At 40.7% G+C, this 26,058-nt stretch overlaps 1 protein-coding gene across 2 annotated transcripts in view; it reads right to left on the bottom strand.

The window, feature by feature from the left end:
• Positions 1–8,831: 8,831 nt before the first annotated feature.
• INO80D (INO80 complex subunit D) overlaps positions 8,832–26,058 on the bottom strand; it is a 59,894-nt gene continuing 42,667 nt past the window's right edge. For both annotated transcript variants that reach the window (XM_039494695.1, XM_039494694.1), the window contains 4 exons: positions 25,583–25,716; positions 23,939–24,156; positions 23,211–23,368; positions 8,832–21,213 (listed from right to left, as the gene is read on the bottom strand). In XM_039494695.1, coding sequence (XP_039350629.1) covers positions 20,045–21,213; positions 23,211–23,368; positions 23,939–24,156; positions 25,583–25,716 — 1,679 coding nt within the window. In that variant the 3' untranslated portion in view covers positions 8,832–20,044. The remainder of the gene's footprint in view (positions 21,214–23,210; positions 23,369–23,938; positions 24,157–25,582; positions 25,717–26,058) is intronic.

Below are 26,058 nucleotides of genomic sequence, written 5' to 3'. Positions count from 1 at the left end.
AAGTCACTCCACTGAAGTAAATGGCATGCCCATGTAAAGACTGGTGTGAGCAAGAGGAGACTCAAGCTTGATAGAGTTAAAACCCAAGAAATTTAAGGAGAGGAGAAAGAAAACTATTTTGTCTCTTCACTTCTAATTCTGCCTGTCAGCCCCCCCTGTGATGTTAATGACAACCATGAAAAGAAAAGAAAAATGCTATGATGGGGTGGGGGAGGGGATTTTAAAAAGGAGGGTGGGCAGGAGATGAGAACACAAGAGCAATAAGGAAGCTAAATGGTTGACTCCATTAAGAGAATGTCAGGCTACGTCTACACTACGGACCTTACAGTGGCACAGCTGTACCACTGCAGCTGTGATGCTGCAAACTCTCCCGTGTAGCCGCTCTATGCCCACAGGAGAGAGCGCTCTCCCGCTGGCCTAATTAAAACACGCCCAACAAGCGGCGGGAGCTATGTCCACACCAGTGCTTTGGTCGGTGAAACTTATGTCAGGCAGGGGTGTGGAGGTTTTTCGCATCCTTTGTCAGCAAAAAAAAAGAAAAGAAACAAGTGCTCTCTCAGCTTTAAGTCAAGTGGCTTTCCTGACTCCAAGCACTCAGCCAGACAGAAAACGCTCTTTACTAAAGCAGCCATGTCAAATGTATGCAAATTGCCAGTAGAAAAATTATAGGAGACTAAACATTTGGGAAGAGATACTCAGCTAATGTTAATGTGTGTTATTCCATTGACTCAAACAGCAGATCTGAACTTCTGCAGCAAGAGATTGGTGGGGGAGAAACCTAGATGGCCTAGTCCCAGCTCCGCTACTGGCTTTTTGGGTGACCTTGGGAAAGTCATTTTAACCTCCCGATGACTCAGTTTCCCCACATGGGGCTAAAGATCCTGACCTCTGTAAAGAACCTACTGACGAGAAGTGCTATATAAGAACTTGGTACTATTATTATTAGGTCTTCCCAAAATTGCTTAGAACAGCCTGGTAGCCTACAGGAGAAACTGGCTACCTGGATTCTAGCATATCCAGCTGATCAGTGTAACGGAGGTTGGGAGGTTGTCATGGTCTGCATGTCCATTTGTAGTTGTGTGGACCAACCAATGGTATGTTTGTACAAATTATTCAAATATTTAGTAAGAAGGCACATGAGGGGACACACAGGGCTGATTTCAGGCCAAACACAGGCACATACTGGGCCTAATTCTGGTTCCCTTTAAACTGGTGTAAATCAGGATTAAGTCTACTGAAGTGACACCAGTATAAAGGAGAGGCGAATCAGACTCACTGACCTAAGACTAAACTTCTGCAAAGTGTGGGCCAGATCCTCAGCTTGCAGGAATCAACACCAGCTACAGATCTGTGGGAGGGTTACATCATTTCCCCTGCATTAGCTGGGATTTGGCTCCAAGCATACATTAATGCACACCACCACTTTCCTGATGTACATCCATGCTGACAAAGCCACAAGTGGAAGAAATATGCAGCCTGAAATGCTCCAATGCAGTCCAAGTATAAAGAAGGAAAAACACCAAGTAATGACAGTGAACAGGGAAACACAAATCAGATACATCCTAGCAGCATTGGCCATTTCATGGGAACATAACTTTCCACATTTAGTTAAGACAGCAACTGAGATGGCTCCAGCAGGCCAAACAAGGATCCGAGGGGAGTGCCAATAGAAGAACGTACATCATTGGCAAATGAGGATTTATTCAAACTCACTCATCAAGTTTTTAAAGTCAAAAACACAGAGTAGTATTTCCAGCATGCGAGAGAAAAAAATATTTAGCAGGAATAGCTAAAACCATGTGAAATGTGAGGTCCAGCAGATAAGGCACTGGACTAGGAGCCAGGAAAGGTGAGTTCTACACCCAGCTCCACCAGTGAGCTATGGTGGCAGGGCCCAGGTTGGTGGTGCCCCCTTGTGGCCCAATCAGGCACTACTCACCCAGCCATGGGGTCTCTGACAGTTGCTTACTGCCTCTCACAGGAACCAGTGCCACATTGCTTTAACCCTCCGTCTGAGTCCCATTTGAGTCCCACCCCTTCCAGGGTATTAAAAGTCCAAAAATAAAGGAATACTGTGAACTTCAAACCCAAGGTCATCCGAGGAGTCTTCAGCAGAATCCCATCCTTCTACTCTATTTATTTTGTATTTTTACAGTGCAAGTATTTGTAATAAAAATAAATTTAAAGTGAGCACTGTACATTTTGTATTCTGTGTTGTAATTGAAATCAATATATTTGAAAATGTAGAAAACATCCAAAATATTTAAATAAATGGTATTCTATTATTAATAGCACAATTAATCATGATTAATTTGTTTAATCGCTCGACAGCCCTGCAAATAATACATTAATTGAGAGGGCTCCAGTAGTGATGAGCATAATAGCACAATCTGCATAATGAAAACCATTGCCATGTCAACCAGCACGTTGGCAGTCTCAAACAAGAAGCAAAGAACGAATGGGTGCAGAGTCCACACTGCCCTCTGACTTCTCAGAGAGGTGTGTCAGGTATACTGGTGGGAAGCTTGCATTGCTATCCTCCCCTCTGTAGATAAACAGAGGGATTCAGACCACCCCCTCCACCATCCAAGGCTTTCAGGCTGGTACCTTCCATAAGCTCACCAATAATTAAAAACAAGCCAGACATCTCCAGGGTGGACCTCATGCTAGGAAATGGGATGGTTACAGGTTAATATTTTTCCAAAAGGAACAACAATGACACAACATTTAATTCAGAGGGGACATTTGCAAAGTGCTCTCTCCCCATGTGTGGCAGGGGCTGCTGTATTGTGAAGATGATTTCATTCTAAATTCCTCACTGTAAGGCCATATTTTTCCAGTTATTGCCAGGGTATAGGATTCCTAATGGAAAGTGGTAATCTAGCTGAATGGACAGCTGACTCCAGGCTGCACAACTGGATAACTCAATGGTTTATAAAGACAGCTAAACTCCATCCATTCCATTGCTTCCTGGCATATAAACATCAGCCATTGTATCCCTGCTGTAATAGAGTCATCTGCTTTTCAGGTAAAGAATTAAATGAGCTTTTCTATAAAAACCATTGCCAGTTATTAAAAAAGATTTGAAGTTCCTTGAGGAGCATCACAATACATGCAAGTAGGCAACAGAGTCTGCTGGGACTGCTGCCTTGCTAGTAAGTTAAACAAGATCCCTCTGGTTTTTGAAACACAGAGCTAGAGAGATGCTAGGTTCATAGCAAGTTGTTTTGAAGACTCAAAATGTGTCATTGATTTTAAAAAGCAGTGTAACATCTTTGATGGTCACAGAAGTTAAAGCTGGAAGAAACCTACTAGATCAGTGGCTCTCAACTGTTCCCCCTTTCAGGGATCTGATTTGTCTTGCTCAACCCAAGTTTCACCTCATTTAAAAACTCTTTGCTTACAAAATCAGACATAAAAATACGAAAGTGCCACAGCCCACTAGTATTGAAAAATGGCTCTCTACTTTGTACCATATAATTATAAAATAAATCAATTGGAATATATTGTACTTACATTTCAGTGTATAGTAGAGCAGCATAAACAAGTCGTATGAAATTTTAGGTTGTACTGACTTCATTAGTGCATTTTATGTAGCCTGTTGTAAAACTAGGCAAATATCTAGATGAGCTGATGTATCCCCTGGAAGATCTCTGTGTACCCCAGGGATACATGTACCCCTGGTTGATAACCACTGTCCTAGATCATTCACACCATCCCCCTGGGTCAACATGGAGATCCCTCTGTTTTCTAGTGTTTTGTCCGGTCATTTTAGACATCCAAAGCTTCTCCCATTTCCCAGCCAATCTTACCAGCAAGATGTACCTGATACGCAGCCGGAGTCTCTTTTGTTGATTTCCCACCTTATCACTCCTAATCAAACCCCATACTGAACATCTCCTTGGTTTTCTTGGTCTTTTACAGCCTTCAAGTGCTGGCACTGTTTATGGCAGAGCTGGCCATATTTCTTCCCTTATAAACAAAATCTGGTCAACCCCTCACCATTTTTGTTGTTGTTCTCTAAAGGGACTCACCAGTCTCATCTTTCTAGCAGTGTGGTGTCCACAGTGGCACACGATATTCCAGAACAACTCCTCTTAGCTCCAGAAGGTCATGTCTGTGTGTGCAGCCCAGAACTCCCATTGGCCTTGGCACATAGCAAATCTCCCCACTATCACCTTCACCCTCATTAGGTCTCTCATCATTACAGCTGAGCAGGTTCCTCAGCATGAGCAGTTGTTTCTGATTTTCCCCAGCTGTATTAGTTGGCTTTTTTTTTTTTTCAAATTAGATCTGCTTTTGTTTTTTTACCTTCATGCCTGATCTTCCCAGATCCTTTTGTACTACTATCTTGACTGGTGTTTGCACACCGCACTAACATGTAGTTTACTCCTTCTTCCAGGGAGCCAAGATGTTAAAGTGTGAACCAGTATCCTCCTCAACTGTGCAATATGACAATACAGTGCCTAAGTGGTAACATACAGGCTGTATCACTCATCACTAATCAGGCTATCTCTTGGATTGCATTACAATCAGACACCAAGTAAAGCAGCTGTAATTATGCTTTGTAGAATGCTTCAGGCAGAGTTTATTAAAAAAGGCAAAGCACTGACAGTAATCTCTACTCAGTTATTATTCTGACCATCAGTGCTATATTACTATAAAGATGTTTTATGGAAGATGGGAGATGAGAGTGTTTAGGTCATCAGTGCTTTTCACCTGCAAGTCACAAATTCAAGTCCAGTCAGTCAGCAATAACTGGTATCAGCTGGAATGCTCAGGAATATGAAAGGGAAGACTAGGAAAAGACATTACAGGAATAAAAAAAGACTTACCAGATAGCAGAGAGGGAGATGATACAGCCACTAGCAGTGAACTAGCCACTGTACAACTGCAGCAGCTCTGCTCTGCCAAATTTACAGGATCAACAGAAAGGCATGCTGGGACGAAAGCTCTCAAAAGAGGGCTAATTCTGCTCTAGGGAGTTAGTGGGGGCCAGGCAGTCCCAAAGGAGGGTGCAGCTTCTGTTCGTTGTCCACCACTGTATTTCACACCATCTGATGCCTACTCAATGACCTCTCTCTGAAACAATCTGGGACCCAGTAGCCCTCATCCTACTGCAGAGCTCAAGAGTGGAAGAAAATGTCCATTAGTGTATATTAGTGATTCACGTAATTACAATACAAACCCCTTTGCATGGCCTCCTCTAGCGCCTATGTATAGAAATCTAAAGTAACCCTATCATGAGTGGCACTTCTGAAGAATTACCCCAAATCAGGAGTAACCAGCTTGTGTGGTTAAGCCTACTGTCACACAATTTAAAAAATTATATATAATGGAAGGCACTCTAGTATGTAAAAATCTAGTTATATTCCATACAACCTCAGATTGTACTTCAAATTATGCCTCAGTTAAAAGAATCTTTAAAAAAATAAATCCATTTTCTGGAATCACTGCTTAGGAGTTGGACAATCCTAAAACTGGAATCTGGAGTATGTCCTAAGGTCCCAATTCTCATCTTTGAGCTAAGAGTAACTCCACTGAAGTCAATGGAATTACAAATCAGCATAAAACTAGTGAGAGCAGAATCAGATCCTAGATCTGTACCTACACATAAGAAAGGCCGTACCGGGTCAGACCAAAGGTCCATCTAGCCCAGTATCTGTCTACCGACAGTGTGCCAAATGGGTGCCCCTGAGAGTGAGTGAACCCAGGCAATGATCAAGTGATCTCTCTCCTCATCCATCTCCTCCCTCTCTGACGAGAACAGGTTATCCAGTCCCCTTTTAAACATTGTTATAGTCCTAGCTTTCAACCCTCTCTCAGGTAGGAGTTTCACAAGTTTCCTTATTTGTTTTAAACCTGCTGCTATTAATTTCATTTTTGTGACCCCCTTTCTTTATTATATGGAATAAAAAAAATTTTTTTTTATCCACTTTCAACATCACCTATCATGTCCCCCTTAGTCTTCTCTTTTCCAAACTGAAGAGTCTAGCTCTTTAATCTTTCCTCATATGGGACCCTCTCTAAACCCTAATCATTTTGTTTGCTTTTCTGAACCTTCTGAATATCTTTTTTGAGGTGAGACCACATCTACACAGTATTTTTGATGTGGTGGCGTGATGGATATATATATATAATATAATATATATTCTCTTATTCTCTATCCTCTTTTTTTTTTTTCCTAATCCCTCCTGTTTTTTTTTTTTTTTCTTCACCTGCACACTGCATCTTCAGAGACTATCAGACTATACTCCAATCTTCCTTTTTCTTCCTGTCTGCTATTAAAGCATAGCCCCCATCATGTTATTGTTGTATGTATTTTTTTTTTTTTTTTTTACATTACTATTATTATACATTTTTTTTTTTTTTTTTTGTTGCCCAATTTTGTGTTTTGTTTTGATTTTTTTTTTTTCTTCTTCTTCTCTTCTCTCTCTTCTCTTTTTCTTCTTGTTAGTTAGTCATCATCTGCAAACTTTGCACCTCACTGTTTACCTTTCTCCAGATCATTTATGAATAAATTGAATAGGATTGGTCCAGGGACTGACCTTTTGGAACACCACTAGTTACCCCTCTCCATCTCATTAATTCCTACCCTTTGTTCCCTGTCCTTTAACCAGTTCAAACCTTTCCTTTTATCCATGACAGCTTAATTTACGTAGAGCCTTTTGGTGAGGACCCTTGTCAGGCTTCTGAAAAATCTAAGTACTATATGTCCACCGATCCCCCTTGTCACATGTTTGTTGACCCCAAGAGAACTCTAATAGATTAGTAGTACACAATTTCCTTTACACCAAAAAATGTTATTGATTGCTCAAGAGTTTATGTTACATAGGATACATAGGATTCATCTATAGGAAAACGATCTATACTTAAGATTTTTATGGTCCAGGCAATATTCATGCACCTTGTATTCTGCAAAATAAAATAGTACTAATAGTCTCCATGAATTCACCAGTAATACCTTGGGAGGGGATTTCGCTATAGTAAACAAGGCTACTTCACAGCAAGATTTATTAATACATCCAAAAGAAAGAAAGAAAATCATTTTGTCACACTATATACAGATAATACATACAGTGTTTTATACACATATTACATCAGTTTTTACACAAGAAAAATATACATAAAAATGTAAACTTTTGTATACAAAAACCCTTAAACAAATTAAACAAGGACCAGATAACAAAAGGAGACCAATCTATTATCATTTCATTGATTTTCTTTAAAATGGTAATACAGTACATTCATTGAGAAGAATGAGGAACATGTGAGCTAACTCTTCCTATTTAAAGGGAAAGTACAAACACCAACCTGGCTACCCACCCCTGGAATGCTGTCCTCAAGTGCTCCAGCACTTAAAAGCATTAGTGTAAGTTTCTATTGATGCTGGGGACTGTATGTGAAATGACTATTCTTCTCAAGCATCCCCATCCACCACATTCTTTAAAAGCAATGTATCTGCAGAAGCAAACTGGACTGGGCTTTTTTTTTTTTTTTGCATATTAGCTAGTCTTCTAGCTAATACCACGCTAGAGGATACAGCAGTGCAAGTTTGTATGTTCCCTTTAAGCAGTTATGTATTTATTTGTAGGTTATTCCCCCCCCAATGTATGGCATGTTAAACACATTTGTGTGTTGGGGGCGTGAACAATCAGAGGGGTGTAGAGACTGCTAGTCCTTGCTACCATGCAGTTATTTCAAAATCAGTTATGTTTACAAGCTGTGATTCACGGGCTTCAAAATGCACTGCCTCACCTTTGCCTTCCCACTGCAACTCGTTTACGTTTTAAACTTTAGTGACCAAACAATTGCTATGAGACTCTTTGTCACAAGGCTGTTTCTGATATCAAGCTGCAATCAAGCGACCTTTTAAAATGACACAAACACCAACTTCTTTAGGACAGCCAGAAGCATTTCACATTGTCCATTTGCCTTCTTCTTTTCCAGTAAATTTAGATAAAGATATTTACTGCTAATTGATCAAATAAACAATATTTTACTTGTGTCCTTCATTTCTCCCCTATCTGTCCACAGACATACTGTTTGGAGATGGGGGAAAAAAAAGTACATGATGGTGAAGAAACAGCTGCAGAAATTCTTTGAAAAATATAGTTCCTTTCTGCTGAAGGCCTTTCATATTAAATAAATTAAAAGCTTGACTCCAGGCATCTTCATGAGAAATTCACCCTCTACATGGAATGAAAAGAGTAACAGAATAATAATGAGCTGACAAGGTGGGTGAGGTAATATCTTTTATTGGACCAACTTCTGTTGGTGAGAAAGGACAGGCTTTTGAGCATACAGTTCTTCTTCAGGTCTGGGAAATGTACTCAGAGTATCACAGCTAAATAAAAGGTGGAACAGGATGTTTAGCATAAGTAGTTAACGTATATTCTAAGGGACCATTCAAGGTCAAGTGGCCTGTTAACACCTTTCCATGAAAGCTGCAGAGCCGTGTTAGTTGATTACAGGTTATTGTAAATCTATAAATGCGATTACTCCAATGTCTCTATTCAGTCCATGATTTTTAGTGTCTAGCACAGTTATGAATTTAAACTCCCAGACTCATCTTGTGCAGGTTTCCTTTGAGGCGGAGTACGGAGAGGTTAGATATGCAGTGATCACTTTGTGAAAAGTGTTCACCCACAGGTAACATGATGTTTTTGTCTTTATTTTTCTGTGTGAGTTCATTCAAGAGCATAGTGATTGTCTCATTTCACCTACATAGATGTTACTGGGCATTAAACGAAACGAGACAATCACTACGCTCTTGAACGAACTCATACACAAAACTGATAAAAGACAAAAACACCCTATCACTTGTGAGCAGAAACTTTTCACGAAGTGCTCACTCTATATCTGATCTCTCAGTCTTCATCCTCCAATGAAACCTGTACAACACCTTCAAATGATGAGCCTGGGAGCTTAAATACATAACTTTGCTAGACAATAAAAATCATGGACTGAATAGAGCACTAGATTTGTGGCTTATTACAACAATATATAACCCACTAACTTCCCCCTCCCCCCCCCATGACTGGAGGGGTTTTAATAGGCCACTTCACCTTGAATGGTCCCTTGAAATATGAAACTACTTATGCTACACAATCTGTTCCACCTTGTATTCAGCTATGACACTCCGAGTAAGTTTCCTAGAAGAAGAGTTCTGCGTAAACTCAAAAGTTGTTTCTCTCACCAACAGAAGTTGCTCCAATAAAGGATATAACCTCACCAATCTTGTCTCTCTAATATCCTGGGACCAATATGGCTACGACACTGGATATAATAATGAACTGACATTTTTCCTGCAAAGGTGGGAGAATATTAAAGCCTCCTTAGTGAAATCAATATTATTGAATGTATGAGGCAAACAATGCAAAAATATTTGTGTAGAGAAAGTCTGGAGGAGGAACATTTTAAGGAAAATGTGAGTCTTTAGCAGTTTAGTTGAACAGAAAGGAAAAACCCTGATTACCGTATGCCTTGGCTTCAGAAAAACCAAAAAGAACAAAAAAAAATAGAAACTAGTGTCTTAATTTCTTTCTGATGCCTTTATGATGAATGGTAGGTTTTTTTTATAACAACCTCCTTCTAGTTAAAAGACTATTCAAATGACTTTGGATAATTAAGAGTCTCCTTTTTAAATAAAATTTTGATTATTTTCTGTTCATTATATATAAATGCAGTTTCAGTGAAAGTATTCCATAAGGGACAGCATTTTGCTAAATGTAAAAAATTGCCAACCAAAATTCACACATATACATGTGTATATGCAATATATCTACACTCTATATACATGTTTAATACACATATGCATGAGTATATATCAGGAACCTATGAATGTGTTCTCCACGTTTATGTAAATTGAAATACTGTGTGTAATATATATGTGTGTATGTAAATATATACATACACACACACACTCAGCACACAGATACACCCATACACACGCCCCAACATATGTATTACAGAAGTCTTCATGTGAAAGCACAGAAGAAACATTACCATAAGGTTACATTTTCCTACAGAATTGTCTGTAAGACAAAATTCCATAGCTGAATTGTGACAAAATAAATATTAAAAATATTGAAAGCAATAAGACTTGAAAACAGAATTGGAAAAACTAAAATACTGGTTAGCCAGGAGTAGACTTTTAACTGTCACTTTCTGTTAAAAGGTTATTGAATCCAGATGTAGCTTAAAAAGGTGAACTAAAATACGGTTTTAAAACAAGAAATACAAAAGACTCTTTGAAAAAGTCAAATAATTTAATACATGAGTAGACAGAAGATATTAATTCAAATATCCTAAAGGGTAACTGATTTATTTTTTAAAGTCTCTAAGGTTGAATTTAGAGATCCGCATTTCTCGAGACATTTGATGAAATCACCAATACCTAGAACAAAGCTGCATTCTCAGCATTGCTTTAAGCTTCTGTGGATTCAGAAGGTGGAACTCTCCTTTTGTCAGGAAAGTAAAAGGAAGGCTTGAATTTTCACTATTTTGTTTTACAATTCTGAATTTTTAACTCAACATGCATTTGACTTAACATTCTGGGACACTGAACAGCTTTGTATATCATTTTCAAAAAGTATTTCAGTTCACATCGCAAAACAAAATCACCACAGTCACATTGAAATTCTGGATTTACATGAACAATCGGGAGAGCAGTGTGTGCGTGTGCAGGGCCTGATTCAGCTGTCACTGCAGTCAATCAGAATCCTTCTATTGAGTACAATGAGAACTGGATCAGGCTCTAAAGCGGACTGCTGATGGAAGTTGGATTTTGAAATGCTGGGGTAGGAGATTAATTGGGATGAAGGTAATGGTGTAGAGCAGCATAAGAGGTGGGTATTGGAAGAGGCCTCACAAAACATTAATAAACATAAGCAAAAATGTACCAGGAAATTCCATCTTGAGGGTTCAGGTAACAAGATCAATAGTTACAACACTGAAGTCAGCAATTTATGCCATCCAAATTCCTCACTGGAACTATAACTTCATTTGTGACAGTTGCTTAATGGTTAAACACGCATTTTGTGGATATTATACATATCTGGATCTGGCTCACACACACATAATATATATTGTGTGTCTGAGATATGTATGTACATTTCATGTATGTATATACAGATTTAGATCTGCTACATTCATATGTATGTACTGCACATCATGAGGGCAATTCCACGTTCAGCAAAGTGCTACCCAGATCTCATATACATCTCTCTATACAGATATACACAAGAGGGCTCTATTCTTCCCCATAAATGCATAAAATTGTTTATGCTGGTAACTCCCATTATGATCAACTAATGGGAGGAAAAGGCCTCAGACAACTTCCACCTCCCTGCCCTTCTTTTGTAGGCGTCTGTATAAGAATTATCATTAAAAAAAACATATAAACATATTTGAAAGGCTGGGGATGCAAAAAAAACCTAGTTCAACAACATAAAAAAGGTCTGGATTTGCAACTATTTTTTAAGGAAAAAAGTTGCCCAAAACAAATTAGAAATATCTGTAACACTGGAAGCTCTGTTCTAATAAACAGATTTTTAAAGTTTCAGAATTTTCATGATTCAAACTAACAGCAACAGAACGTGCATCATTTAGGATTTTACTCTCTCCAGCCTGGATGGTGTAATGATGAATATCAGGATGACAAGGAGAATAAGTAGGAATGTTTTGGGTTTCCTATGTCTCTCAGGTAAGAACTCCCACACAGATACATCATTTCCCTCTCAAATTATGAATAAATTTAAATGCCCATAATTCAGTGTAGAATTCACAGCACAAATGAAACTCTCAGGATTGGAAGTAAATTTTGTTTTGTATACATTTGTAAGTCCCCAGCAGTAATGTTTTGGTTACAATTAAAATACACAGACCCCCTTAGGAAAACAAATCAGATAACTTTAAAAATGAAACCCTTTAAAGAGAATGGAGACCGGTTCCAAAAAAAAAATTTAAAAAAATCACCCATCTCAATATTTTTTAACCTGAAAACACAAGGATGACTGATTGACAACATATTCTAAAGTCAGAGTATGGGAGATTCTGGTATTAACTTGAAAATGGACATTAATTCCTATATCTCACCACCCTAAATATAAATAATCTCATTTTAAAATTTTCTTTAAGAATACAACTCACCCTCCTTTTTTTAAGGCTGTCTTGGGAGCCTGGGATTTTCATGACATTTTAACAGGGCTCAATGCAATTCAATTAAAAAGAATAAAATCAACATGATATCAGAGTTAGCCTTATAACAGAAGACTATGTAGCAGAGAGAGTTTGGTTTACAATAGTGAGGACAGAGTAACCCCCTACTAAATAATCACATTTCTACAAGTACATTCCATCACCTCTCAACTACTTTTCTCTTTACAAAAACTATGACCTACGTACAGTATACACATTCATATCACACATACAACCCCCCCAAAATGCATATTTTTGTGTGTGTATATAATACATACATGCACACAAGCAGTCTAATTCTATTTATAAGTCACAGTGGGAATTCCTTTGTAAGGAAAGGAGGGGAGAAAGTTCCTGAATAAGACACTGTGGATTCCGAGATTTAATGTTCTGTCTTGTCAAATTCCAACTCGCATAACTGGAAACAAATACATTAAAAAAAAAAAAAAAAAGTTCTTAAAAACTTGGTTCACAACTTCCAGCTTCAGTAGTTGGATTTTTAATTTGATCTATTTACCCTGTAACTAAACATCTAACTAACCATTACTGGTACAAACCACAGATAAATTATTGCAGGATGTAGCCAAAAAAAAAAAAAAAGTTATAGGAGCAGTAATATACGGACAGGTTAACAAGAGATCTATGTTTTGTTGATACAGGGTACCATTTTATTTTTATATATCTGCAAGGTAGCAAAGAATAGCTGTACACCTTGACACGGCAAAGATCCAGTGTAAAAAGGTGCTTTACTAGTTTTTGTTTTTCCAAAAAAGCTTGTATATAATTTTATAGCTATTAAAAACACATATGCAACATAATTCATTACACTCAATACAGCTTTAGTATAAAACTTATAATTTATGAGGTGATGTTAATAGCATAAATTAATATACCTTTTCTCTTAAAATCTACAATAAGTATTCTGAAAGCTCATTGGGGAAGGGTATCTTTAAATAAAAGTTTAAAGCTGAGCGTGATGGAAAAAGATTCTGTATGTTGAATTTGAGATGAGCACCCCGAGAAGAGAAAAAGTCCCTAAGCCAGACACCATGGACTACAAAACTCAACAAGATTTCTCTTTCTTGCGCTCTCATTTAGATGAAGCTCTACCTTAAATTATTATTTACTTTTAAAACTATTTACTTTTTATGTTAACTGCCCTTATTTCCACAAGGAATCCCTGAGACATACCCAAAACTGTACAGTGAAAATTATCACTGTTCAGAGAAACTGGTTCAACCCCTTCTAAACAGATGTACGTTGTATGAGAACCAAACTGTCCATCACTTCAGAATGGATCTATTTCCACTGGAACCAATTGTACTTTTTAAGACGCAGGTTAGAGAGTCATTTCAGGGTAAATCAGTCTACTCCAAAGTATAAGCAATGGTGTAGCAGTCAGCTGCATTAGAGCCATCTGCATCACAGTTAAAGTTTTCCAGGAGAGATTTGGGAGCATTACCTAGCCACAGTTTACTTCAGTGGGGACTGAAGGTGGGAAACATTTTTGTTTTACTAGACCAAGTTCAACATATGTATCCAATTCACACACATACAATCTGTGTGTGTGTGTGTGTGGTCGTGTGTGTGTTTTGGGGACCGCGGAGGAGAGGGGGAATGAAGAATGCACTTTCCTACACTGAATATATACAGTTTTAAAAATCAAAAGCCTATTTTTTTATCCTATTTGTTTTCAAATTGAATTCTATGAGCTAGGGAAGACAAAAAAAAAAAGTGCCAACTCAAGACTTCAGGCTACCTAAAAAAAAGGAAAACTTCCAAATGCCACCTCCAAACTGCAATTCAAAGTCTGTTTCCTTCTTTCATGCTTCCACTACATATCCTTGTTCCATGATAATTGGAAAACTAGGGCATGAAAAACCACAATAAGGTGAGGGAAAAACAAGAGAGGTAACTGAATCATGACACAGCCAACAGAGTTACAGATTTGCTTAGGAAAAACTCCTGAGAATCCAGTCATTTTTCCCATATAGACCCAGCCACCAGTGATCACAGAATTGCCTTTTGATATGTGGTTGCAGTTTGCTTTCTTCTGCTAATGAGTAGCTTTTTTCTACCCCAACCTCTGTTAGTTCACACAAACAGTATATTTTACTAGTGTTTTTTACCTTCTGATAGAGCCAAAGTCCATCATGAACCAATTCTGAAAGACCTGGGTTAAATCCTAACTAATCTGAATGTTGTTTTCCCATTATCATAATCATCGTCCTTTAGTGGGGTTCTTCTTGAGGGTATTTTATCAACTTTGTATTTTAAATAAGGCCAATTCCATAAAGTTTTTCCAGGTCATTTTCTACTGGCAACTTCCTTTAAAATAAAAGGAACTTATGGGAAGAAAAAGATTACATGTAATGTTCCTGAGCATACAGAGCTCTCTCTGTTGCGACCACAGTTATATTCTCAGCAGCTAGCTCACCATTTACTGGTAATGCCACGTGATATCACATGGTATTTTCATTTTATGCCATATTTTGTGAATTCTTACTCAATAGTCTATTGCACTGTAGCTCTGACTTCCAAACTTATATTATGACTCGCAGGAACCTCTCCTAAACCTTTTTTTAAACAATCAGAATATTTGCTCATTATCAATCATACAGGATTTTAAATGACTGGCAATTTTGTGTGTCGGGGTGGTGGTGGAGGAGCATGAAAAAAGATGGCAGAGAGTGGGAAAGAGGGGATGAAATTTAAGGAAGCAAGAGGAGCAGCCCAGAACACTCGTCCGCTCCCAGCCTAAGTTAAAGGGCCTTATGAGAACGTTCTGAGGGTCCAGCAGCTTGAATCTATTCTTTCAGTTAAACATGCTTCCAGCAACATGGGGCTTGGAATTCTGGGTCCACATCTGATCTGGGCTATTTCAGTTTGCCTTGGGGCTGTGTTAAAGGCTCCTTTGCTGGCAAGAAGAGAAACAAGCCCTTTGATAAAAGCAACTGCTGAAGAGGAAAATTAGGCTAAAGACACACCCACCCATCTCAGTGTATGTCTTCACTACACTTAGCCAGTGTTCTTATTCAAGTGTTGCCCCAACCCCCCTCCTGTTCACACACACAAACCTAGTGCACAGCTGGGGATGTGGGTTAGAGCCTGTCACTTCTCCAGGACTTTCCCATGTTCCCCTCACCCCCCCTGCTGTGTGCTCACAATGACGGACAAGCTCTCCCACAATTCCCTGGGAAAGAATCAGACCAGGTCAGCTGACTGCAGCACCACCTGCCATGCCCCCAGATGTTCTAGCGACACATGGGGGGGAGGGCAGAGTGGTGGCTCACACCCAGTCTACACTAACACAGGTGCCCAGACTAGGATGCCTGGGCTAATTCTGAAGTGAAGGCATACTCTCAAAGGACTCATTTTCCTCTTCCTTGGTGAACTTCGTTTTCCAACAGGGTAATTCAACGGTCAGAGAAAGCTTTAACAAACTCAATTCTGTTCTGTGTTCCTGGTGAGACTCTCGCAGCCAGAGCCTTAGCTCTGGTAAATTAGCACAGCTTCAATGAAGCTGATACAGCCATACTAATTTACACCAGCTGAGAAGCTGACCTCTCAATGTCTAAATATTAGGATCATGATCTCCAAAGAAAGCAATTCATGAAGTCAGTAATATAACTTTCAATGAAGCTAATATTTTTTTAAAAAGTTAGCTTCGTCTGCTCCCTCCCACTGAAGAACAAACACACATTCCTGACAGCAAAAATATTTCTCTTGCATTTGCGCTTGCAATCTCATCTCCAATGTTTGCTGGCAGATTACAAGCTTCTCAAGGAGGGACCCTAGAAATGCTTACCAAATGAGAACCTTAAATTGCTTAAGAAAACAGTCCTTTGTTTCATGAACCTATGACATGAAACTGGAGAGTCCTTCTATTGCATAGTCTGGCACTCAGTAGGTTAAGCAGAACTGCAGTAAGTTATTTTTGAACAAATGTTCATTGTTAAGATGTGCAAATACATAAAGGCAATCAACAGAGGCAAGGAAACAAACAAACGTCTTGACCAAAGGAAAGGTGGATGATATTCAAAAGGTACTTCTCATAATATAGCAAGCAGTAGAGCCAACGGACCAGCCTTTAATTTCACCCCCTTTTTCCCATTAAACAGCCAATGGAACCTGAGTCCGCTTACGCCAGTGCTAAATTTAACTAATAAACTGAATGGTCAAGGGAAATTCTCACTGTATGGAATATATATTAGGTGTAGCTGCTTTATAAACCAGGCCAGCCTCCATAAATTGTCCAAGCAAAGTTAATCTTTGTCAAGAGTGTAATCTCCGCCAATTCTTATGCCTCTGTGCTAAAATCACCTGACATTACTACCCAAAAAGACATTATTGCTTCTACACTTCTCTGTCAAATGCCTTCTAATTCTTTAAAACCCCAAATTTATAGAAAGAACATAATTTTTAGTTACTAAACTAGCTTTATTCTATTCATTTCATGTATAAGTGGCACAGCAGATACTGATCATTTCAACAAACGGATTGGAATTGCTACACTGACTCTTTGGTGAAAGGGTAATTAGTGCTAATTGCTGTATTATAGGAGATGCACCCTTTTCAAGAGAGCGTGAATGAGAACCATATCAATGGCAGCCGTAAGAACCAAGACAAATCCCATATGAAGCAAACGTATTTCCTGGCGGGAGAGAAGTGACATGTCTGGCTGCATAACCCCTTGTCCTTGGGTCCACTACTCTTCCCACAACACTATGGTGCTGATCCTGCACTGAACTCTATGTGGGTGAAGTCAGTGGGCTTTGTGTGGGTATAGGGATCCACCTGCGGGGTGCTCACTGCAGATTTAGGACCTAAAATCAGAACTGCTTACTAGAATGTAACTTCATTAAATTAGTTATACTTCAATTAGATGAGGTGAACCTGCAACTGGCAACAATCTTGACCACTTCAAAGCTCTGTACTGGAAAGTACATAGGGATTCCTTTTCTAATGCATGTCAAATAGAAAACTTGTTTAAAGAAGTGCAGCTTTTTTGCAAACTCAATCTGCTCATGAAAAATGTTATGCAGCCAATGTTTAGGAAAAATCACCCACAGATCCATAAAGCTGAGATCTAAAGGGTGAGACTTCCGAAGTTGCCTTATGGGAATCTGATTTCAAATAGGAATTATGCACCTACATTCTCTTGGGCATCTTGGAAAATCCCAGCCTAAATAAATGATCAGATTAAGAGCCAGATTCTGTTCTGAGTTACACTGGCGTAAATCCATCGTAACTCATCTGGCTAAGAGAATTACTCCATGATTTACACGGATGTAACTGAGATCAGAAATTGGGCCCAAGCGTTTTCTCTACTGGTAGGTAAAGGGAAGTGATGAATGTGTGGGAAGAAGAGAACAGGCTGCTGTTCCATTACAAATTTTGATGAGCGTCAGAAATATTTCATAAATCAAAATCCTCAAACTAATCTGTAGAACATACTGTCACATGACATTTAATACTGGTAGATTTAACAATTGATCATTTACCTATTTGGCGAACGAGTTCAGCCTTCTTTTTCAATCAATCATCTCAATACACTAAAGAAAGTATATTAACACAATGGAAAATAATGCAAACCAAACATTTGTCTCCTCACAAGCATGCGGGGAGGGGAGAGAACAGAATTAAAAAAAAAAAATTCCTATCGGCTTTTCCTCACTTCACAATATCAGTGGGCATTCCTCAATCAGTGGGACAATACAGTGGGGTTTGTTAAGCCTCATTTCAACTTATGACATGATTTGAAAACATTTAAATCAGTTACAGACAAACTTAGACCACACTTAAGAACACTGGGATTTATTAGAATATTAAGTCTCGTTTTACCAGGTATGGGAATAAGGACTTCCCAATATCAAAAACCTGAAAATGAATGTCGTCCCCCACCCGCCACATATGCTTGCAATTTCAGCAAGGGATGTACCCAAAGGGCTTATTCCTTTACAATTAAAAAGGGACAAAGTTTTTATAAAGACGGGAATGGCTATAACTAGTGGGATAGAAACCCGAGATGGGCTGCACCCAGGAAGTTTGGATCCAGATCTCAATCCCTACCCTCAGGAAGTCTGGGAGCAGAGGGTTTGGGCCCCATCATCACTCACATGAACAGAATACCTACATTGAGGGAAGATCTATTACTCTCCACATACTAGGGAATAACTGAACTCAGTTGAATAATCCCTTGCTCAAAGAAATTATTAACCCTCATAATGAAACTGCCTTCAACATGAGGAGAGAAAGATTTGCTTTGCTTTCTCATCTTCTCTCATATGCATCTTAGAAGCAAACCAAACAATGGAGACTTTTTATAACCATCAGGTAGGAATTACTTTCACATAGTGGCTAGTTATAAAGTCACAATTTTCTCAAGCACATTCCCTTTTTTGGGACAGGGAGGGAAGGGAGAAGAGGGAGATTAAATGATTCAAGCAAACTCTTTGTGATTTTGTTATTCTTCTTTAGGGAAGAAACAGATACAAGAGGAATCCACTGCCTTTATAAGACACTGACATTATGACCAAGGAGTCTTAAAACCGTTTTCAGCAAACAGGCAATAAAAGCAACAAGGTGTTGTGGATAGAAGGAATTTCCCTATTTTGCTTAAGTAAGTTTGGTTTTGGTAACCACAAATATGTACCCGCTGGTTCCCACATACATTCAACTTCACATACAGGGCATCAGTCTCACAAGTGTCTCAAAAACCGTATGGCTCCTGGTACAAAATCACGACTATTATAGAAAGAGTCTCAACAGCAACAGATAGTTTGAGAAGCTCAGTAACTTTAAATTTACCCAAGGGGCCTGATGTAGATTTGTTTGAATAGGCAGCATTCGGATACATACCAATAGAATTCTTCCAGTTTCAGCTAGGAAACACCTGCTGCGCAGAGTTCTGGACAAAGCCACATTTGAAAAGGCAAATCATCAACACTACAACACCACAGTAATTCAGCACTGGTGGGAATTTCTGCATGAGTCTTGACTAGACCGTTATTCCAATCTTTCCATTTTCTTGTCTTTTCTCCCTGGGCTGACCTTTGAAACAGCAACAACCCTCAGTGCCCTGGGCAAACAGGTAAAACCTATTTGCCCTAGTCAGTCAATCCCCTCTCTGCTCAATGAACCGAAAATAAAGAAAATAAATCAACATTCAGTAGGAACAGTGACCAATTTCGGACGGGGACACAACTACGGTTGTCTCAGCAGCAGATTACAAGGAACTGCTGTTCCCTCAAACACACACACGCCCACAGAGGAGGTCAAAAGACTATTTTTAAGGAGTTGTCAAATGAATAATTGAACCATGGTCTTGAGTGCTTTGGTGAACCATTACAAAACCCGAGTGTGGAGCCAACTTTCCATGCCCAGATGCTACCTTTTTTATTTTTTTTAAAACCAAGAGACTTTTCCCCACTATAAAAACTTCCTACATGACATGCTAATGGGATGGAAAGCACTGATCTTAACCCTAGGAAACAGTAACGTGCATTGGTAATTTGAGGTATCGTCCCATTTCTAGGTCTTACTGCTAAGGTCAATTACATCCAGTAACTGTGCTGTATCCTTAAGGACATTTTTGGGGTCTGGTGAACCTGCCAGTAATAAATGAGCACCAGTGCATAAACAGCACATGTGAACACCAGAGCGAGGTTCACTGAGGGGCCACCTGGTCTGTACGGAAGCAGGAGGTTTATTGAACCTCCTCTTTTAAAAAACAAAACAAAACAAAAAAAACCCTCTTCAAAGGAAGGGGAGGACAATAAAGAGGAAAAAGAAGATAGAAAACACAGGGTCCCCATCTGCCTGCAAATACAGACAGATCAGCTCAGTTAGAGGTGGTGAAGGGAGCAGATGCATTATTGGTACTAGTAGCTGTGGCACCTGTTACTGTGAAGCCTGTGGGAGGAGCTATGGAGCTGTGGCTGGGCTGCAGGTCCTTAGGAATGCCACTGTGTGAGCTCAGCTGATGGCCAAAGGCTGCGCTGAACTGAGGGAGTTGCTGTTTGGGGGAAGTGGAGGCCATTAGTTCAGCAGAGGCAGGACCCATGCCACTAAAACTGGTCTGCGGTAACCCCGGAAGCACACTGGAGCTGTTGGGGGTCACAGTGGCGAAGGCAGGCTGTGTGGTCTCTGAGTGCGAGGTGGTAGGTGGTGTGGACAGGGAGGTGGAAAGAAGGTGTCCATCGGCACCAAGAAGGTTGCTAAACGGAGAGGGGTCACCAAGATTGACAGGGAGATTTCCCCAGTGAGTTCTGGGGTTCACCACCCCGCTAAGTGGCACCTCCAGCTGCGGTGGGAGCAAGTGCTGTGCCATCATGGGCATCTCTGCTGAGAAGGTAGCTGCCAAGGTATCACCAGAATAGGATGTGGCATGGGGGGATGTGATATGGTCGCTGTAGGGAGACGGCACATGCTCACTATCGTAATGGCTTCCATGGGGTGAGGAGTGCGAATGGTCACTGCTGTATTGCTGTCGTGAGGTGATTAGGTCATCTGCCTTGCTCAGCAGCTGGGCAGAGTGTGGCCTCTGGGAGGCATGGCTGCCATCATGAAGTCCATGAAACTGTCCTGGGAAGGCTCTCTCCCCAAGTCCACTCTGGCTTATCAGAGTGGCAGAAGTAAGGCCAACGTTGGCTGGGGCAGAGAATTGCCCCTGGATCTGCCCTGCCAGGGGCGTAGGTGGGTTAGACAAGGTAGCAGAACGGAGCAAGTTCTCATCCAGCTCCAGACTGGAGAAATTATCATGTACTATACGCCCATTCAACAGCTCCCCCAAGTCCGTGTTAACCTCTCTGCTCAAGGACTGCATTCCTGGAGCTCCAGCACCTGTGGTGAATACCCCTATCCCTCTATCTGATAGCTCCTGAACTGGCACACCGTCTGTCTGTGTAAGTACTCCAATGGTACTCAGGCACTCAAGAGAAGTTACAGCCTGCAGAGCCCGTTCCAGTTCCTCCGCCTCTTCTGTAGTAGGAAGGAGGTCTCCATTTTTACCTACAGAAACAGGAACAACAGAAGTTAGTTTGCTTTTCAGAGATACGCCTCACACTGTGGCCCTAGGAATACAGCTATCCAAAAAGTTCAATAGGATTTCTACCGGAAAATTATAACCAACTTCCAGAATGGCTTGTGATAGGAGTGAAAAAACAAGAAATTTGCGCTGTCTTAGTTGGAAATTTTTTTCCAAATCAATTTTTTTCAGTGTAAATGCAAAATAATAAGCCTTAAACATTTGCCAGATTTACATTAGCCTATAAAACAGGGGTGGCCAAACTGCAGCTTGCGAGCCACATGCGGCTCTTTTACAGTTAAAGTGTGGCTTGCGGAGCCCCCCCACACCCTCCCATTCTTCACCTACCAGACTGGAGTGGAGGGAGCTCGGGGCTTCTGCCCTGCGGTGGGTTGGTGGGGCTATGGGCTTCTGCCCAGTGGGGAGGGAATCCAGGGGCTTCAGCCCTGTGGGAGACCCCTGCCAGGGCTCGGGGCTTTCAGCTCCGCTCTTGCTGAAGCCCTGAGGACTGGCAGGTGCCTCTCGTAGGGCTTAGTCCCACTACACTGCTGCGGGGCAGAAGCCCCAAGCAAGCGCACTAGGCTCTCAAACTTCTGAAGATTATAGCACAGTCAAACGTCGCAATAACGCGCCCCGCCATAACGCGAAATCGCATATAATGCGATCATAGGTTGGCTCACCTTTAAGGTGTAATACAGTACTGTACCAGTGGTCCCCAATGCCATGGCAGGGGAGAGACGCTGCAGCCCCGCGCCTGCCGGGGACAGAGAACTCTGGGGCTGCGGGCGCCGGTGCTCTGTCCCCAGCAGGCGCGGGGCCGCAGCTTCTCTCCGGCTTCTCCGGGGCTGCAGGCGCTGGTGCTCTCTGTCCCCGGCAGGCGCAGAGTCGCGGCTTCTCTCCGGCTTCAAGAGGAGCCGCGGCCCCGCGCCTGCCGGGGACAGAGAACTCTGAGGCTGCAGGCGCCGGTGCTCTCTGTCCCTGGCATGCGCGGGGCCGCGGCTTCTCTCCGGCTTCAAGAGGAACCGCAGTCCCCCACCTGCCAGGGACAGAGAACTCTGAGGCTGCGGGCGCCGGTGCTCTCTGTTGGCAGGCATGGGGCCGCGGCTCCTCTTGAAGCCGGAGAGAAGCCACGGCCCCACGCCTGCCCGGTTTCGCTGTATGTGGCTCGCAGGATCAGTAAGTTTGGCCATCCCTGATATAAAAGCTTAAGTATCTTTTCAAAGTGTGATGCCACATAGTACTAAGATCAGTCTACAAAGTCCATTTTGCTTATTATGTTATAACAACTACTTAAAAATGTGGATGGGTTTCTAAAAGACATGTTCTACGAATTAATTCAGGGAAGTTCTATGGCCTATGTCATACAGGACATACAGGTCCCTTCTGGCCTTGGATTCCATGAATAACCTAAATTTTATTAATAGGATTAAAATGCCAAATTCTGATATCCTGTCAGCTCAGAAAAGTGACAAAAAGCACAGCAAGAGGTTTCCAAAACTCCTGGAGGTTCTTTTCTGAGCCTTTTCCCACCGTTAGTGGGCGCTGAAGTCAACACACAGAAATTCAGGTGCATTTCAGCTCGCAAGCAAGTTTCACAGGTTTTTGTTTTTAATTTCTGTTTTCCTTTGATAAAACACAGACATTGATAAAACAGAGCAGTAATCCCACTCACAGAATGATCTCTTACTGAGAATTTGATTGATTAAATTGCAATTGTCAGTGACATGCAGAAGAGCACAAAATCAATCAGGACTTCCGTAGCACTAAGTATACAAACAAGCAAATAATCACACAAGCACGTCTTCAAAAACATGCTCTTCTTAGAGGTCATGTATAAGCAGTAGATGAATGTGCGCTCTTTGTCTAATAGTTCTCTTCCCTGCAAGAAAGCAGGTGAACCCTCAAACGCACATTTCTGACTGTTCACTTTCTCACCTCACTATTTGTATTAACTTTCACATAAATTAAAACAAAAATATACCTTCAAAGAAATCAAAATCTTGCAAGTCATCAGGCAGCCGTGGTAGGACATCAGAAAAGTCCTCCTGATTCAATTCCAAGTCATGTGGAATGTCTGTGATTTCATTGGCGATGTCATCGGGCAGCTCATCTGTACTCAACTCCGGCGTGGAGGGGCTCCTGGAGAGACAGTGATGTCAGTCACACTCTTAAATCCTGATTTCTCACTACTGCAGCATACTTTACAGAAGGTCTGTTTCAGTCTTTGCTCTGGCCCCTCTGCCCTTTTTATATTTTAAAATCAACAAGTGGAAAGAATGCCTTTTAGACAAGTTTCATTAAAAAACTCTTCAATTTGTTCTACTAATGACACTTATAAGTTGTGCATCGGCAACAAAACATTTTATCCATTTAATCGAACCTTTGTTGATATCTGAAATTAACATTTTCCAATTCTTCCTTTCAGCAATGACAGAGATACAAGACACCTGAAGATGTTCATTTCAGTTCAAACACCAAACGAATTTGGAAGGTCAAAATATTAAGTGGTGGGGAAAAGAAAAAGGAAAATTCGCCCTTCCTCGTCTATATTTAGCAGACCTAATTAAGCCCATAAAATTGGAGCTGAGGTGTGTCCAGCTTTCATTTAGTCACACTCTGTACAGTGTACTGACTCCTCCGCCTTTTCCTATATTTAATTTTTTAATTAAAAAGCTAAAAAAAATAAAATGAGCCGCCACTGGCACTGACCGTATGTGGGAGATCTCCACTGGCAGTGAGATGCTGGTGGGCATACTGAGGTTCCCTTGGGGCACTGCAGGAGGAATAGGTTTCTGGGGCCTACGTGGTCCCCTCCTTCTCTTCTTCTTGTGTTTTTTGGTAAGTGCAGGTGGCTTCGTTTTTTTCCTGGGTTTCCTCTGCTGCTGGTGCTGAACTTTACGGGAGCTGTCCCCTCTCAAGAAATTATCCTTTTGGAGAAAGAATGAAGGAAGAAGGGACACATTAGGATCCAATGCAATTTTCTTTTCTTGCCATTCCCAAACATTGAGACATAAGGTGAGTGAAGAGAGGATCTTTCTAACTGCCAGCCTGCAAATCCAAGCATGGATATGAAAGCCAAGTTACTTCCTTTTCTCCTCCTGCATCATCACTGAGAACAACGAGTACATTACATCCTTAGTTACACCGATGCAACCTCTCTGTAGGCAAATGAGGTTGCACAGGTTTAATCGAGGGCACAATCTGGGATGTTTATTACTGGTAATAGTGAGTGAGAAAGAATGAACCCAGCTTAATTCTCCGATCGGGTTTGCAGAGCTGGCAGTCAGAAAAAAATCCCACACTATTTGCATCACCGAGATATAGCAAATATGGAAGCCCACAGTGTCATTTTCAATGACTGTGTCAGAGTAGAACTACGGTTTAATGCACATAAACTCCAAAGTAAATGATTTGGAACACCCCAGGTAAGTATTAAAAGAATGAACAATATTGGGGTGACCTGGTGGCAAGGATTTGTGCAGCTAGGTGTAAACCAGAGTTCTAGTCACGTTCCCATTGCTGTAAGGGGCCGAGAGCACTGAAGAGACATAGTAAGTGCTGTAGGACTGAGAATTGGCAGGGGACGCAGGTGCACAGCTGTAGGGCCTTGTACTCCTGAAGAGCAACCCACTGGCCAATTACAAAATGAGCGCCATTTTATAGGCTCTGAAGCAAGTTGGATTCAGTCTTCGATTTTGATTATGATGGTTGTGACACAGGGCTTTGATGTGCCAAGCAAAGGAAAAAATGGGGGACAATCTTCAGGCCTCTGATAGGGACACTGAGGATTTACCTGGAGAGAGAGAAAAAAAAACTGGATTAAAACTTTAAGGGTCTGCGTTACACCAATAAAACACAAAGGGAACCTCAGAGTTTAAGGTGACCCAAAAATATTTTTGAAAAAAAATTAAATGGCGGGCTAAATGGCAGCTGGCACATAAATTAACCTAAAAATGCTGCTTTTGGGGAAGGTCGGTGGAGATCAGAAAAATCGAGGCTGTTGTCTCACGTTCCACTGGTTCCCAGCCTGTTATAATGCTCCAGAATACACCATGCTGCAGGGTCACAGCTACTGCGATACCACAGTCATAGGCAATCTTAGATATTGTAGCCTGAAACTCTCTCACTAGGTTTTACTATACTATTTTATGGAAAGATGAGGTCAATTTCCATTTTTTAGTATATTTCCTTCTCCTGGAAAAAAAAAGTATATATAAAGCTATTTTATACCCTTTGGGATATATATTTTTTTTTTGGTAAAATAGCATAGCAGTTGGTAAACCCAGACCAGATAAATAGAACTCCTGATGACCCCAATTTGTGGGAATAGTTACAGCTGCGGTTTATACTTACCATTTTTTTGGCATGTTCTTCACACAGAGGTGTCTGATGTGTAATGTCAAAAACTGGCACGGAGCACTGCTGCCCATCTGCAAACTTGGCTGTGCAACTTGAGAAGAGCTGCTGAGAACGGTTCAATAGGATATCTATGCGTTTCTTGGTCAGGAACAACACACCAGACGGTGATGGAGAAATGCCAATATGATAAAAAACAAAGCTTTGAATTCTACCAGTCCATCGAGATGTTATTTTTAATGAGTATCTTAACTTTGTTGTTGAAGCTGAAAGCTAGGTACGGCTCAAACCCAACTTTCCAAGTAACAAATTGCATTAATGCAGCATTGCTAAGGATTTTATCATTTGTTATGAAGGGTTCATTGATGCACTTATTTTGCTAATGAGTTCTTAGGGAAAAAAAAGTATTTTTCTTGGAGACTCAATCAATAGAATCAGTTTGCAGTGTAGTAAGTGCAGGCCCTGATAAAGGC

Source organism: Mauremys reevesii, linkage group 11 (genome assembly GCF_016161935.1).
Source record: "Mauremys reevesii isolate NIE-2019 linkage group 11, ASM1616193v1, whole genome shotgun sequence".
NCBI classification, from domain to species: domain Eukaryota; kingdom Metazoa; phylum Chordata; order Testudines; family Geoemydidae; genus Mauremys; species Mauremys reevesii.
Note: the sequence above shows the minus strand (reverse complement) of the source record. Positions and strands in the feature narration are given on the sequence as shown.